Source organism: Gallus gallus, chromosome 1, assembly GCF_016699485.2.
Source record: "Gallus gallus isolate bGalGal1 chromosome 1, bGalGal1.mat.broiler.GRCg7b, whole genome shotgun sequence".
NCBI lineage: Eukaryota > Metazoa > Chordata > Aves > Galliformes > Phasianidae > Gallus > Gallus gallus.
Genome location: NC_052532.1, coordinates 24,938,154 through 24,953,280, shown reverse-complemented (window position 1 = coordinate 24,953,280; position 15,127 = coordinate 24,938,154). Strand labels below are relative to the sequence as shown.

The 15,127-nt window shown below is 44.0% G+C and overlaps 1 protein-coding gene across 10 annotated transcripts in view; it reads left to right on the top strand.

The window, feature by feature from the left end:
• ST7 (suppression of tumorigenicity 7) overlaps positions 1 to 15,127 on the top strand; it is a 137,590-nt gene that overhangs the window by 61,417 nt on the left and 61,046 nt on the right. Inside the window, exon 1 of one of the 10 annotated variants that reach the window (XM_025147642.2) lies at positions 15,087 to 15,108. The exons of the other annotated variants lie outside the window; for them this stretch is intronic. Within the exon in view, the coding sequence (XP_025003410.1) occupies positions 15,102 to 15,108 (7 nt within the window). The 5' untranslated portion in view covers positions 15,087 to 15,101. Of the gene's footprint in view, positions 1 to 15,086; positions 15,109 to 15,127 lie in introns of those variants that run through there. 10 annotated transcript variants of the gene reach the window in all.

The window sequence follows — 15,127 nt, the reverse complement described above, 5'->3', positions numbered from 1 at the left end:
CTTCTTCAACACTGTATTCAAGCTGATCAGTCTTTCAAGTTGTTTAATAGGTTGTTTTTTAGCACTGTTGTGGATGGAGGTGAGTATCTTCAAGAACCTTAAAAACTTCTTGAAACTACACAGAGGAGTCCTTTAGGGTGCTGTGTTACCACCCTTTGTCGTGTGGCTGAGGTGTTTCCTGCATCTTCTCTGGTTAGGTTTGTTTAGGCCCATGTTAAGCTTAGGCTGAAGGAGTTTTGCTTTGTTTTGTTAGAGAAGGTAAATGGATTTCCCCTGTGATTCTGTTTTGCTACTTACAGTTGCTTTTCTGTATGGTAAGTTCCCCCTTTTGAAAGGTGAATTTGAGGCACGCTCTGTAGTTTGATATCTACCATGGAAAAGATGCTAAACTTCTAAGCAAGCTTTGTAGGAGTAATCTCCTTAGACCAATTGTCATAGTTGCAAAAAAAGAAAGAAGCTTTGAGGCATGCAAGCCCTTCTGAAGCAGAAGCTGTGTTACTTGTTCTGTCTCCTTTCTCCTTTGAGCTGTAGAGGCTTCTTTTGGACATCAGATTTTGGTACTTTCCACGTTGTGGTAGCAGAGCATTTGTGGTCTGATGGCCTGGAGGCAGAAATGAGGCGAGGTTTGGAAGAATGTGTAGTCATGGAGGGATGGTGACACAAAAGCAACAGCAACAACTGAAGTACTCTGACAATTCCCAGGCATCCTGGATTGCCTTGCCAGGCGCATGTTTCTGCGATACAACTTCATTAATGAAGTCATTTTCATTAGGTATCCAGAAAGTATTCTTCTCTTAGTTTTTATATTTTGTATTTATATACCAACACTGTGTTACATTCCAGCAGCTGCGGTGAATCCCATTTTCTGGGCTTCAGACCAGACTGCAGATGTTGAAATTGGACATCCAGAGAAAGGAGTAGCAGAATTGCAGCTTTCATCTCCCATTCGTACCTTTCCTGAACTGCCTGATTGTGTCCATTTGATCATGGACGTAACATTAAGCTATTTTTTCAGAATTAGGAAATCTTAATTTCTCTTTGTATTGTGCCAAATTGAGACTAAAGATATAAGTGCAAAAGGTATTTATTAGCCTTTTATAGAACCCTCATCAAAATGATGATTTTCTTCATTTGCTAGAGGTTTTCAAAATGTTATACTTCGTATACTGAAAGAAATATATATGTATGTGGAAATTAATAGCAGTAGTTTGTCAGAGGATTTAACAATTTTTTCTTGTGAAAAGAAAGGCCAAAGAAAGGCCAAAGAAATGAAAGGCCAAAACAGAGAAATTATCTGTCTGAAAACGTTGATCCAGAAGAGATTCAAGGCAAACAGACTGGGGGAAAAATGGCATCAGTAAGATCAATTGCCTTTGTCATTTAGCATCGGTTGTTCTCAACGCAACCTAAAACTGATCACCGGGAGAGAAAAGAAAATTGTTAAGAAATGATTTTAGATTGACAGTATCCCTTTACCTTCAAACAGGGCGATGGATGATCCCATCTTTTGTGAGTCAGAACAAGGCTAAAAGCAATTGAGCATCTGCACAAACTAACTTGCCTGCGTGGCTGGGTGCAGAATTGTCCTGAAAATGTCACTACTGGAGCAAATAGCGTTGGAGCAGCTGCTGAGATGGATCAGACCAAGAAAACGTAATGAAAAGCCCCAACTTAAATAATAGTGTGGGTAAGCTCTCGGTCTGCACATCAAAGTTTAGCTGCTTAGCTGCTCTTTCCATTAATTACAGGTGGGAAGCTGAATGTCAGGGTTGAAAATCCTCCCCTTGGAGTCCATCTTAAGCAAGGTTTGGTGAGGAAGCTGTCTTGAGTCTAAGGCTCAGTATGAAAGAAAGACAGAAGTGAGGGAAGAAGTAGAGCTGAAAGGAGAATAACAAATAGAAGTGAATGTCGGTTTTTCTTTTTCTGAAGTATATTCCAACAGTTATTTTGGCATATTAAGTAGATTATAATCAAGACCTACTGTTCTACTCCTTGAATCATAGTCAGATAGAAGTTAGGCAAGGTGCATCAGGTGTAATGTATAACTTGAAGCGAAGCATTGAATTTTGCCACTGCCAGCGCAGACCGCCCCCATCTCCAACCATCCCCGGGATGAAAGCTGTTGTGTGCTGCTTGAAAGGCAAGGGAGCAGAGTTAGACCTCAAGCCCTTCAGCACTGACCTATTTTTAACCCCCATCTCAGTTCATCTTTCTGAAGAAGAAAAGCTTTTAAAATATATGGTGAAAGCAGGAATGCCCATGTTTGGACAGGACTCTGGTGCTGTGTGCAGTGTGGTTTGGGGGTCATGGCACCACGAGCCACAGCCACAAGGCAGGGTGCCCCACGCTACACTTCCTGCTGGATTTTGGGTGAATCAGCCCTGGCTGATGGCTCTTGTCTGAGGGGACTGCTTAGTCCTTCTCTAGGCTGGGGAGATAGCACTGGCATAGCACCCAGCATTGCAGAAACTGTTTGTAGATTTCATTCTTGGGATCAAGCTGTTGCAGTGAAAAGATTTCCTTTTCTTGAACAAGATTATTTTCCTTCAAGTTTAAAGGAATTATTTAATTCGTCCCTTAGATAAAATAAGCCATGGGATTCCTTGGTCACGCTCCTTTCTATGTCCAATCTGTCTGCTCATCAGACATTTTCTTGCAATGTGTTTCCCAATTTTTCAACTGAACTGTGGGGAAATCTGATTTTAGGAATAGCTTTCAAAAGGATTTACTGAGAAAAACAAACTGTTCGATGTCAGCAGGGACTTTGACTGGAGTTTTTGCCCACTGGCATTAGATATGCATTTGGCCCATCACTGTTCACCGTGCGACGCAGCTACGTAAGGATAAGTGGCTGAACTCTGCAGAAATGGGTGCTGCTACCTGTTCTGGCAGAAAGGGCATAGGCAGATGTTTTGCACTTCCAGTTCCTACTCCAGTCTGAGGCCATTTCACTGCATGCTGAGAGGATAGGAGGATATATCTGCCCTGTTTTTTTAAAATGACATTGCAAGTGGAAATTAAATTGAACCAGATGGCAGCCAGGGTGAATAATCTAGTGCTCGAAGAAGAGGAAGGAGCTGCCATGGAGGTGATCAAATGGTTGCATGTTGCAGATATGGAGTCAAGAAGAAGCTTTGAAGCTGGGCAGTGTGGAAGAACGTGAGAATGGCTTTTTGAGCTGGGGCTGGTGTGCTGAGGAGTCAGCTCACCCATCACCACAGTTCAGTCCTTGGCGTCCATGTTGCTGCCTGAGCTACTCTGGGTTGCTTGAGAGCACTTCAGAGTACACTAATGCTGGCCTGCAGCAAGAAATCTTACTTAGACCATCTGCGAGCACAGCCTCTGTGCTTTCCGTCAGCTGCATGAAGGGTCCTGGAGATAAGCATTTCAAAGAGAGGGAGTGCAGCAGTGGTGGAAGAATGTCTGTCTGCTCAGGGCAAAACCGAGACAGAAGTGACGGTCTGCACAGAGAGAGCACAGGCTGCTACGGAAGAATCCAGGCTGGTTTCATGTATCAGTTTTCTTTCTTTTTCTTGCTCGTTCAGTCTCGTGGCCCAGGCTTGGGAAGAAATAGTGATGCTCCACATGAGCAAAGCATGGTATGTGGGATCAGAGTGGTCGCTCCCTGTGGCAGCCCAGCGAGGAGGCCTTGCCCCGGCTGCTCTGGGCCGGGTGCCTGCAGGCAGCAGCTCAGCAGGGCCTGCTGTCATTGCTTGTTCACGTTTCTGTGCTGCCTGTTTACCTGTAGCTTTGCCTCAGCAGTGCTCATCCAGAACAGCTTTCTATGCGTTATTCACCTGCGTTTCCAAACTCATCGGTATGTGGAAGCCATCTGCTGTGTGCTCATTCCGTGGCATTTCAGATCTGACGTGTGCCCACGCGTTGGCGTTCTCTCACAGCACTGACAGCAGCAGGACGGGCAGACAGTGCTGAGGGCGCGTTGTATTTCTAGACAGTGTCCTGTTGCATTCCCTTTTTGCTTTGCCTTGCTGCATCCATTTCTCTCCACAAAGTGTAATGTTAGAAATACGATTGTTTTTTTTAAACCAGTAAGAGCACCGTTGGAAGAATCCTCATGGATTTCTAGCTGTGGTTTGGAGCGAACTGATTTATGAAGATCTACCTGTGTGACAATATTAAAGTAACCTGGGAAAACTGACAGTGTCAAATTAACTTGGGAAAACTCCTGTATTAAAAAGAAAGTAACAGTGCCAGCTTTAGAGAAGCTCTGTGGCATTTACTTAGTGACCCCACTAGTTACAGGTGTGCCTCATGAGCAGCAGACCTGCAGCAAGTTAATCAGGAGTCTGACTCCTCTGTGGGAGGAATCACAGAATCATAGAATGGCCTGGGTTGGAAAGGGCCACAATGATCATTGAGTTTCAACCCCCTGCTATGTGCAGGGTCGCCAACCACCAGACCAGGCTGCCCAGAGCCACATCCAGCCTGGCCTTGAATGCCTCCAGGGATGGGGCATCCACAACCTCCTTGGGGAACCTGTTCCAGTGCCTCACCACCTCTGTGTGAAAAACTTCCTCCTAATATCTGACCTAAGTCTCTCTTCTCAGTTTAAAACCATTCCCCCTTGAAGGGGAGGCACCGCTCTGCAGAAGTCTAAAAACCTGTTATAAGATTCCCACCTCAAGAGGTGCATTTCCCCACAAAACCATCTTTATAATTCCCAGATAATTAATAAGTAAGTAAATAAATAAATATTGAATATATTTCATCCCAAAATTAAACATCCTCGGGGTGTTGGCCTTAATGCGGGGGGGGGGGAAGTGATTTTTGAAAAGCAGGTTTTTTCTTGTGTTATGCTTGTAAATAGTTTTGGGAGAGGATTAATGTAATCATTCTTTACTGGTGTCTTCATGCAGAAATCAACAAATCTTTCCCCACTGCGTATCAGCAAAATACATTTGTAATACAGCTGTAAAATGTAGCATCTCTTGTTGCCGTCTCGGGCTTGCGGACCTATTGGCATCTCCCACCTTTGGCTTCTGCTGCCAGCACTACCTCAGTGTGTGGCTTTGCTGAGCTGTGTTCAGGCATTGCTGCCTTTCCTCTGGGCTCCCCTAGCTTTTTCCTTCAGGCAGCAATGTCTTAACATGCACAGATGGATTTCCCTGCCTTCCTGGGCTGATGACGTTTCTTGTTTTCTAAGTTTCAAATGGAATCTTTGCTCAGTGGTAACTCTTCAGTATTCAGTAAAATATTGATTGCGTAACATAAAGAAAGAGCTCTTCAAGGACCCATCCCTTGAAAATGTGGTTGGAACTTAAGATGAACTATTTTCCTTTTAAAAAAGTAATAAAGAGAATAGACGGTAACCATATATGGGGAGATCCAACCCCAACATAATAGGTTATCTGTAGCATTCACTTTTTCTGCTCAAGGGAGTTTTTAAGGCTGCGAAGCTGTGTTAGTTTTTTGTTTTATTCACCTCCCTGGTGCTTTATTTCATCGTCCATCCCCTGTATATAATGCTAGCTGGCACGTCTGCCTCATTGACCACCGCAGCGCTGACTACCGTGCTGTGCTGAGACAGGGTGGACCAGGATCAGCTCTGCTGGAAAGCAGTAAATGAAATACCTTTCTTTGCATGTAATCATCTGTTTTCTGTAACTCCTTCTTGGTTTGGAGAAGGTCTGAGCTATTTACTTTACCGGTGTTTTAGGAAGCTACTCTATGCAAGCAACAGGGAGTACAAAGGGAACTTGTGATTCTGCACACAAAATGCTGCTGAGGTCCCTTCCCAAGGCACATGGGTGGAAACCCAGTCCCAAAACACTGCATTCGGAGATTCACGAACAAGTCAGTTGTGAATCTGGAAGCAGAACCTAAACTTTGTTGCAAATTCTGTCTTGTTTTGTTATCACATATTCCTATGTTCATCTCTCTAACGGGCGCTTCCAGCCAGAAGGTCAGTGGTCCTTCCCTTGGTGGTATTTTGTGCTTTGAACAATGAGCCATAAGGGTTTTGTTTGTTAGTTATTTAAATGCCACAACTCCAAGCACTTAAACATGCTTAGCAAGTCCCCACTCTCTCTATTTTTGTGCCAAGTGGCATCTTGGAAAGCATTAAGTTAAGGAGTCTCCCACAATAATTTTTGTTCCCTCTTTGAGTGTTCTGTAGGATACATTACTTTGGATGTATTACTGTATTGATTTTGGTGTTCTGCCGTTCTCAATGCTTTCTTCCGGATTTTTCTGGTGAAGCCATTGCTCATTCGGATGTGTGCATTCAGAGGGGAATCAGTTGCAAGATCTGCACGCTCAGAGACCACTTTCCTATTGCCCGCTCTCCCATGCCAGATGGAAATGGTTCCCAGCCATGCATGTAGAGAAAATCTGGGAGTGGATGTCCCCCGGCTGCTGAATCTTTTTGCTGGAGTCTCCCCACTCCAAGAAAATGAGAGCTCCAGAAACTTTTACTGCTGCATTAGGAAGAAACATTGCAAGTTTTATCTTCAAAGACAATTGTTCAAAGCTGATCTTAGTATATTAAATTAAAGAAGAGCTGGGAAAAATCCCAATGCAGTGATTATCATAATTAACCACCTGCGTCTGAGGATTAACGTGGCCATGGTTACTAGTCTTGCATGAACTAATATGGACAGAAGAGGAGCAAAGGGGTTGTAACGAAACCGAGCCATTTTTGACTGCCTGTTTTTGGTGCGTGGCCTTCTCGGGTCACTGAGCGCATCGGTCACAGGTTACACAGCCTTCAGCCCTGCTCGGAGGTGGGGGCAGGCGGTGGGCTCTCGCTCTGTGCTCAGGCCCCAGGCTGAGCTCCTGCAGCGGCTCTCACCTCTGTGACTCACTCACTGCCTGCCCGACCAAAACCATTCTCTGGTTGCAGGCGTTTGATTTGAGCTATCTTGGCCTGCTTTTTGAGGAACTTGGAGTTCCCGTAGCTTATGTCAGAGCCAAGGGGGAACTCCTGACCTGCACTGTGAGACCCAGTGTGCACAGCTGTGGAAGCGAAAGGTAGCACTGCTGGCCAGCCATGCTGCAGGCGTGATCTCCCTTCGGCTCAGCATCTAAACAGAGACGTAGCCTGCTAAGCACAAATAGAAATACTTCTTTTTGCTTCATCTGCTTTCTGCATTGTGGCATCTACTGTTACCTGCAGTTTGATGTGGCGTGATGTGCCAAATATTTCCATAGAGTTATTTACTAAAATATGTGAGGATGCGCTCTTCACCTGCTTGATATCTGCTGGGGAACTCAGATAGGCGAATTTGTTTTCACAGGTTGCAGGCTGCAGCTAAATGTGGGAGCTTCCAGACACTGCTGAATGTTTCGCATAGGCTTTGAATTTGCAATTTAGAGCCAGTGCAGCATCTGACTGGGACTGCTGCAGAGCTGAGAACGCAGCTTATAGAAAGCCCCGTGCTGGTTTTATTTCTCGTGCAAGCATCCCATTTATCAGATACACCTTGTTGAGCTAATTCAGTCTTGCGTTTTTCACTTCTGTCTCCACACCAACGTAACAGGAGAAGAAACGGGAGGAAGAAGCTGTGGGTGCCCCCGAGGGCTGGGATCGCTGTGCTCGTGGGGTGGTTCTGAGCAGTTGGACTACTGATGCACGCCCAGTGCCTGCAGGGTGCTTGAGCAGCCCTGCTCCTGCCGTGTCCCCTCTGTATGTGGGAAGAGGCCCACTTCTGAGCAGATCCCGTGCTTTGAACGAGAAGAAAGGAAAAGAAGATGCTATTGTATAGAATGCAATGTGACAGTTATTTTTAGCCAAGTCATCCACAGCTCCTTGCTGGAATTAAAACCATCAGATATTCAGTAAGAAAAACTGTGGGTGTATTGAGCTGCCTTTACTCCTGGGATTTCATCAAAGCCTAAATCAAGTCACATCTTTATTGTTCATGCTAATGACATAGTCTAAGCACTGTTTTGTTTGCCTCTCGGAAAATGAAGCAAGCTTTAAAACCATGGCCAAACCAGTTCTGACTGGTGTCCCTGACCTCTGGAGGAAGCAGCATTTGAGAAAGACTTGCTGTCTGCAGGGACAGAGGATCTCCTGGCCGCCAGCTGATAACGTTTCAAAGGTCTAACTTAGCACCCTGCCTCCCTGCGGCCCATGTGAGCCCTCACCATCCATTTCCTGTGGTTTTGGCTGGAAGTTGCTTCTCTGGAGCTCATTCTGTCGAAAATCTTTATTACGTAAAATTCACCACGAAAGTTGGTCTCTGCATCAGCTGGGACCTGAATGCAGATTTCAGTTTTATCTGCAGAGTTGCCGTAGAGCCTTTTACATTTTAACACGTTTTGGGTGTCCCGAGAGACTGTCAGACAATGGAAGTGGTACTGCTCTTGTCAAACTTGGTGCTGTGCTTTTTGTCAAAATCCCCACAAGTGAGGCAGAGAGCTCCAAATTGTCTACTTGTCTTCTCTTCCATTTGGTACAAGTATTGTGTGAGTCACTCAGCTTGAAGAGTGCTGTGAAAGGGAAAATTGATTATTAGATACATAAGCATAATGAATCACACTTGCTAGAAAATTCATTTTTCCCTTCTTTTTGTGCTACATTACCCATACCATCAATTATTGGAAACAAATCCCTGCTGCATGTGGAAATTTAAAATAGGTAGGTTAGAGACAAATGGCGTGAACGCCCTATTGATTTTGTAAGTAGGAAGCAAAGATGAGTTTTCAATGACAAGATAATGACATTCACTGTTGTGGATCTCTGGGGAATTTCAATGAGATTGCCTCTAATTACAAAACTGTTTTCCAGTTACCTCTGTTCCAAGTAGCACCTTGCTACTTCTTGTATGCAAAGAGATCGGCATCTTAGAGACTCTTAAAATAGATGTGCTATATACGGAAGCTGTCAAGGTTAGGATAGAAATGTCAGGAACGGAACATTTCTCCAGCATTTAAAACAAACAAACAGTGAAAGAAAGTGTCTGAAAGATAGTCAGAATTTCAGTCAAGATGCACATTTCAGCCATACTTTCTGATTTTTTTTCCTTTCTGAGATAATGTTTTAATGCACCAAAGGTGATGATTCTCATCTTTGTGTGCTTATGAATGCAATGCAGAAGTCAGGACAAGGGGGAATGGTTTTAAACTGGGACAGAGGAGGTTTAGGTTGGATATTAGGAAGAAGTTTTTCACACAGAGGGTGGTGATGCACTGGAACAGATTGCCCAAGGAGGTTGTGGATGCCCCATCCCTGGAGGCATCCAAGGCCAGGCTGGATGTGGCTCTGGGCAGCCTGGTCTGGTGGTTGGTGACCCTGCACATAGCAGGGGGTTGAAACTACATGATCATTGTGGTCCTTTCCAACCCAGGCCATTCTATGATTCTTTGATTCAGTGATTCTATGTACACTGCCATATCTGTAGGGTTAGTGCTCATATAAAATCCTTCCTCGCACAGAAGGAGGCTGCAGGGCGGCAGAGGGTGTTCTGTTCACGTGCCTCTTCTTCTTTTAGCATGGGAACACCTACTCATAGAGTCCCTGGATAATAGGAAGCCAGGGGTTATTTTGGCTTTTGTGGAAGGCCAGTAGCTGGTTGTGAAAACTCTTGGCATGGTTTGTCTCTCTAGAGTGGATTAGCCTTTGTTATCTACAGCATTTAAATTAATCAGTGTGGCAAACTTTTAGTTAAGGGTGTTGTTAGGCAGCTAATTAACCAAAAGCAAAGAGCCAATGCAGCTGGTTCTTCGGTGGGCTTTGCTACAGGAGAGGACAAAACTTAGGCTGTGAGAGTACTCTGCTAATCCATTAATTGTCTTAAATGACTCCAGTTAATGAGGTTTAGTAATTGGCTTTTGTTTTAATACAGCTTTGAAAGGCTAAAGCACATAGATCTGTGTAATGCCTCAGAAGAAGCGACAGTTAAGGTTAACAGATAGGTCTGACTTCACGAACAAAAACTGAATACAGCCGTATCAGTTCTGCTATACCAGTGGTAGTTCATATCTAGAGAAGTTTTCAAGTACAGTGTGAATTTGTTTGAATTCTTTGTGGTTGGGGTGAAGCACCACGAGCTGCCCGTGGAGGTGTGCAGTGCCGGCGAAGGCACCGCGTAGCGTCGCGTGGTGAAGGAGATACCCCTTCACAAATCTGAGAGCACGCGCAGTACGTCACTTACATAGCAATTAGGACCAGGACTCTTGTGCTCCTTGAAATGTTAAAATCTGCAGGAGAGATGTTGGCGGTGTTTCAGGTCAGCTGACGAGCAAACTAATTTTAGAAGAATTAAGGTTGAAAATGTTGCAAGAGAACTGAGGTAAGAACCAAGGAACAGCCAGATGCTACACATACACATCTCTAAAAATCCAAATATCACATCTTACACAATATGCACAGTATCACTTTTACACAATATATCCTTCGTGTTTCATTTTTAATTGGCCCAGTTCTTCCCTCTCATTCCTGCATTATTAGTAGCAGGAGCCTGCTTTTAGCAGCAGGGCACTGTGCTGGCCATAAAGAAATGCACGGCACAGTTTAATCCCTGGCAGATGAGGGCTGTAAGGTCCCAGGAAGTGTTTTCTCCCTCATTTTTCTTTTATTTAAATGTAAATGCTGGGGTTTATTGGTAGTGGCAGTTTTTTTAAACAGAGTTCTTTGCTGCCAATAATTAGCAGATCTTGGTATTCAGTCACCCTGCTCTACAATTAACAGGAGCTGTGTAATTACCTCATGTCACCACTGCACTGTGAATGCAGGAGGAAATGTCCCCCATCCTTTGGCAGGGAAGGCAAATGTAGCAGCTACTTTGCATGATAGTGGCTGCTTATGGGGAGGAAAGTTGATCTTTTTTTCTCTGTAATTTATTCTTCCCAAAAGTAGGAAGGTCGTGGTCTTAGACAAATGGAATAGCAAAATACTGTGATGGAGTCTACCTACCCTACGTTGATTGTAGTATTTAAATTCATACCAGATAATGGTTTTTTGGGAGTTGGTATATTGGGTCCCGTATATGTGCATAGCGTGGGGGAAAGCACAACAGCTGTTATTAGCAGCTGGTGAAACAGCGATGCACCCTGTTGCACTGCTGTGCTGTGATGTGCTGGGGTCTGGGCTGTGGCCGCTCAGCAATTGCTGCCGCTCCTCCATGGAGTAGGAGATTCTGGGAAGAATTGCTGTCACGTGAATGGTGACAGCAAGCTTGTGACAAGGCTCTGGGTGTATTTAATACTGTGGAACAACTTGTTGACAGTATTGCTTCCCAAAATGACCGAAGCTGTTAGCGTTGACAGTATTGTTTCTCTCCAATGAAAGATACTTCTGATCACAAACCATCTTTGCTAAAGCAGAAATAGCTTTTGTTTACACTCGTGTTACATCTGTAATTTCTCATGTGCATTTTTGGCTTTTGCTATTCTTGTCTCTTTTATCCTTCATTCTACACGCTAGTCAGAGTCCATTAGTTATCTGAAGTAATGGGTACCTTTTGGCACCGCACCATTTATTCTCACCTGGGCTGTGATCCAGCATTCCCAGAGCAATAGATCACTGGCCGTGAGATGAGGCTCCAGATGTCTGAATGTGACTCCTGTGCAGCCTCATGTCTGTAGGGCAAGGGTAGGTGGTTGGACAAAGTGAGTGGGCATCTGGATTTCCTCGTGCACAGCACAGAGGCACAGATTGTTCCTGCCTGGAATGGCCGCGTGTCTATTTGTGAGTGTCAAAAGTTGTCAAGGTTTGAAAACAGAGAGCCACAAAAGGCCTTAGAGAAGGAAGCTACATGGAAGTTATGACAGCTCAGGTGAAAATGGCACTCAGTTCACCAGATTGTTAAACTTCTGAGTGTTCGTTTTCTTCAGGAAGTCTGAAGAAGTGAAAAAAAAAATACAATCTTGGTAGCTTCCCAGGGAAAACCCTCGTAAATGGTAAAGGTTTTGTTTTGGTTTTCTTGTCTGTGGTTTTGGGTTTGGGGTTGTGTTTGTAATTCTGTTCCTAAGGCAGTATCCCATGCTAACTTTAAATCTGATGCGGTTTGGAGCTGTGTTGAGCTGGAGGCCATCACAGTATGGAATGCATAATTCAGTGTGACCTTAGCATGGTTTCCCATATTGCTGAAATTCTTCTGAGATTCAACTTGAGCCTTCAAAAAGGTTATGTATAAATAGTTGGGTTAGAGTCGGGAGCATGCAGTGTTTCCTACTCAGAGAGGGGGATTTTATACATGCATTAAAATAAGTTTGTTGAACTGTATGTCACCGTCTTTACTAACAGTTGGGTAGATCAGTTCTGCTCTGCCGTGACAACTCTGGACTGGGGACTCCATTAATCCACGCGAGGCCACTGTGCAATAAGTTGGCCATTGGGAATGGCAGCTGGAAGGGATTGTTGTAGTGAAAAGAGGCTGGGCTGAGGTGCCCCACGCCCTCAACAACAGGATCTTCTTAGCTTGTCATCCTTCTGCAGGGGTTGGGCTCCTGGCACCGGTGTGAGCAATTCTCATTGCTTTGCATACTAAGCAAATTCTGTGGAGGATGGAGACAGTGAAATTTCTCAGTGGCATGGAAATTGTGGCCATGATGACGTAAGGACCAGCAGTGCACAAGAAGGGCTCTGTGACTGTAAGCTTCTCTGTTTTTCCCGACTATTCATGCTCATAAAAGTTGCTACTGTACTGAGAAACTGTGTCTCACCAGAGCATGGAGATACCGGCACAAAAAGAGCTGTGATTTCATGCATATTTCAGTATGTTTGGATTTTCTTTCTGCTTGATCTTTAATTCTGAGTCTACAGTGCATCTTCTTATTTCTTCTAAGTTACTGGTGGCTATTAAACCCTTTTAGAAGATAACATTCTGGCTAGGGGATGATTTTTCCTCTTAGAAGTGCAATAAATGATGCAGTCCTTTCTTTGCTTCGGCTGTTTGTGTGTATGATTAGTTGTAACACTGCTATTAATTGCTTATTAGCACCCTTCAGGGCAAACGAGCTGCTCTCACATGCAGAAGTAGGTAACAGCACTGCCATTTCTTATCCTCATGGGAGTAGCCGGTAGTTTGCAGTGCTCCCACCCCTGAAGCTCTTTAAATGTAATGAGCTGATACAGTACCACGATGATAATTCAGCTCGTTTAAACCGGGTATTTCCCTCCTGCAGTGGCTCCTCAAATGCTTGAAATCTGAAACCCTGAAGTCCTTGAAGAACTCTGTAAAGCAGCGTAGTGCTTCATCACCTGGAGCGGTACATTTTACGTCGTTTGAGGATTTTGTTGCTTGAAAGATACTTGGATCTTCCTTTCCTATTTATCCCCGTGTTCAGCAAGAATCACGAGAACAGGCAACGAATGAATACCAAATATAACAGGAATGAGATGGCATCAGCTTTAAGAACATTTCAGTCTCCTCTTTTATCAGCCTCAACAGCCTGCGGCTTGAGTGCTTTATTAGCCTGCCTGCCAGCAATTGAGTCGGGTCTGAATTCATCTGCGTGAGCGTGCATGGCTAAAGATCACATAATCATCCTTCCCGAGATGTTATACAGTAGGATGCAATGATTTGTCAGCGTCATGCAGGCAACTCTGCAAATGTAAACAATGCCTTATTCTGAATGAGTCAAGCATGATTAAAATGAAAGCAATAAAGAGATGGGAAGAAAGGCAGGGGGCTTATTTTTAGGGCCAGGAGCCTCTCATGAGCAGACATGCTTGGTTTGTTTAGACAGCGTTTATAGGTCATGCTGGTTTACTTTACAGAAACACAGGCTCTACTGTATTCCATCAACTCCACTAACACACCTAAAATAAATCAGTCGTCATCAAAAGCCCATGGAAATAATTGGGATTTAACCATAGTTTCAAATGAGTTGGCGGTGAAGGCACATCAGGTGTTTGTTAAATAGAGGCAAGTTTTTCTTTCTAGATATTAATTAGACGCGTTTTTAAGTGCTACCAAGTTGCAGATGAGAGCTCATAATCCAAGCTGAGTAAGTGTGCCATCTTCCCTTTGTGGACACAAATAATAGGGCATAGGCTGGCGTGTTACCAATTCCAAAGGAAAGACAATCAATGCCACCTCTCAGTGGTGCTCTCCTTGGCTCCGTTGTTCTGCACTCATCCTTTCAGCTCTCCTTTCTCAGAAAATTCTCAGGCTCTCCATCCCTGCTATTACATTACGGGGAAATAGAGAGAAAAAAAACCTGCTATGCACATGTAGATAGGTGGACATTTAGCATTATCTGATGGTGTCTTTAGTTTACGGCAACACACTGAAGGAAGTCTGGGTCCAATGTAAGTGCCCGAAGGGATGTAGAAATTAGGTAGCTAACACAGATAGTGACTTTTTCTTCAGTGTCAGAATACTGTATATGAAAAAGTACTCTTTTTTTTTTTTTTAATAAAGATGCAAATAAGATAACCTCAGGAATGAATTGGTTTTTGCTTTGGGGATTAACGTTACAATAACTGGAACTTGATGTATTTCCACTGAAATGATGACTGGATTCTCACTGACTTCAGCATAAAAAAAGTCTGACCACAAATCCTCCAGTGCTTAGTTTTACTGTTTTGGAAATGTGTTTCATATTAGAAAGTGTTTGCTTTGGTTAATAATATTTACAGAGACAGAGGAATGGGGAAGGTGGTTAATAATTGGCAGAAGTTGATAGTTTCCGTAACGGAACAGAGGATTCTTTTATTAATCAGTGGGAAGAAGAACAGCAAAAGGATTAGAGATACAGGGAGGATAGGAAGCTCTTGCAATTGCATGTAACTGTAGTAAATCAACAGAGCTGGTCTGGTGAGCAGGGAGTCTGGTGTGTGCGGTCTGAGAGCATCCAGTTTGCAGCTGCTCACCTTGCCGGCTCCCAGAATTAAGCTCTAAAAGGGAGCAACTGCAGCAGTGTGAACGGCTGTCCCTGTGCAGTAAGCAAAGTAAAGCAGCAGTACCAGTGCAAGCAAAAGATAAATAAAATCCTATCTCCATTCAGGTCTGATTGTTTGTCTTTAAATCAGTATAAATTGCTTGCAGCAGATGCGGTGACAGACAGAAGCTAACAGCATTCTACTCACTTCGCTCTACTGATGGGCAGCTTGGAGTTTGATTTGTGGGGAAGGCTTTTCCAAATGTGGATGCATTTCCCAAAGTGATGTTTATTGATGGCAGTTGGTAATGACGAGTGAGTATGTTGGCACTGC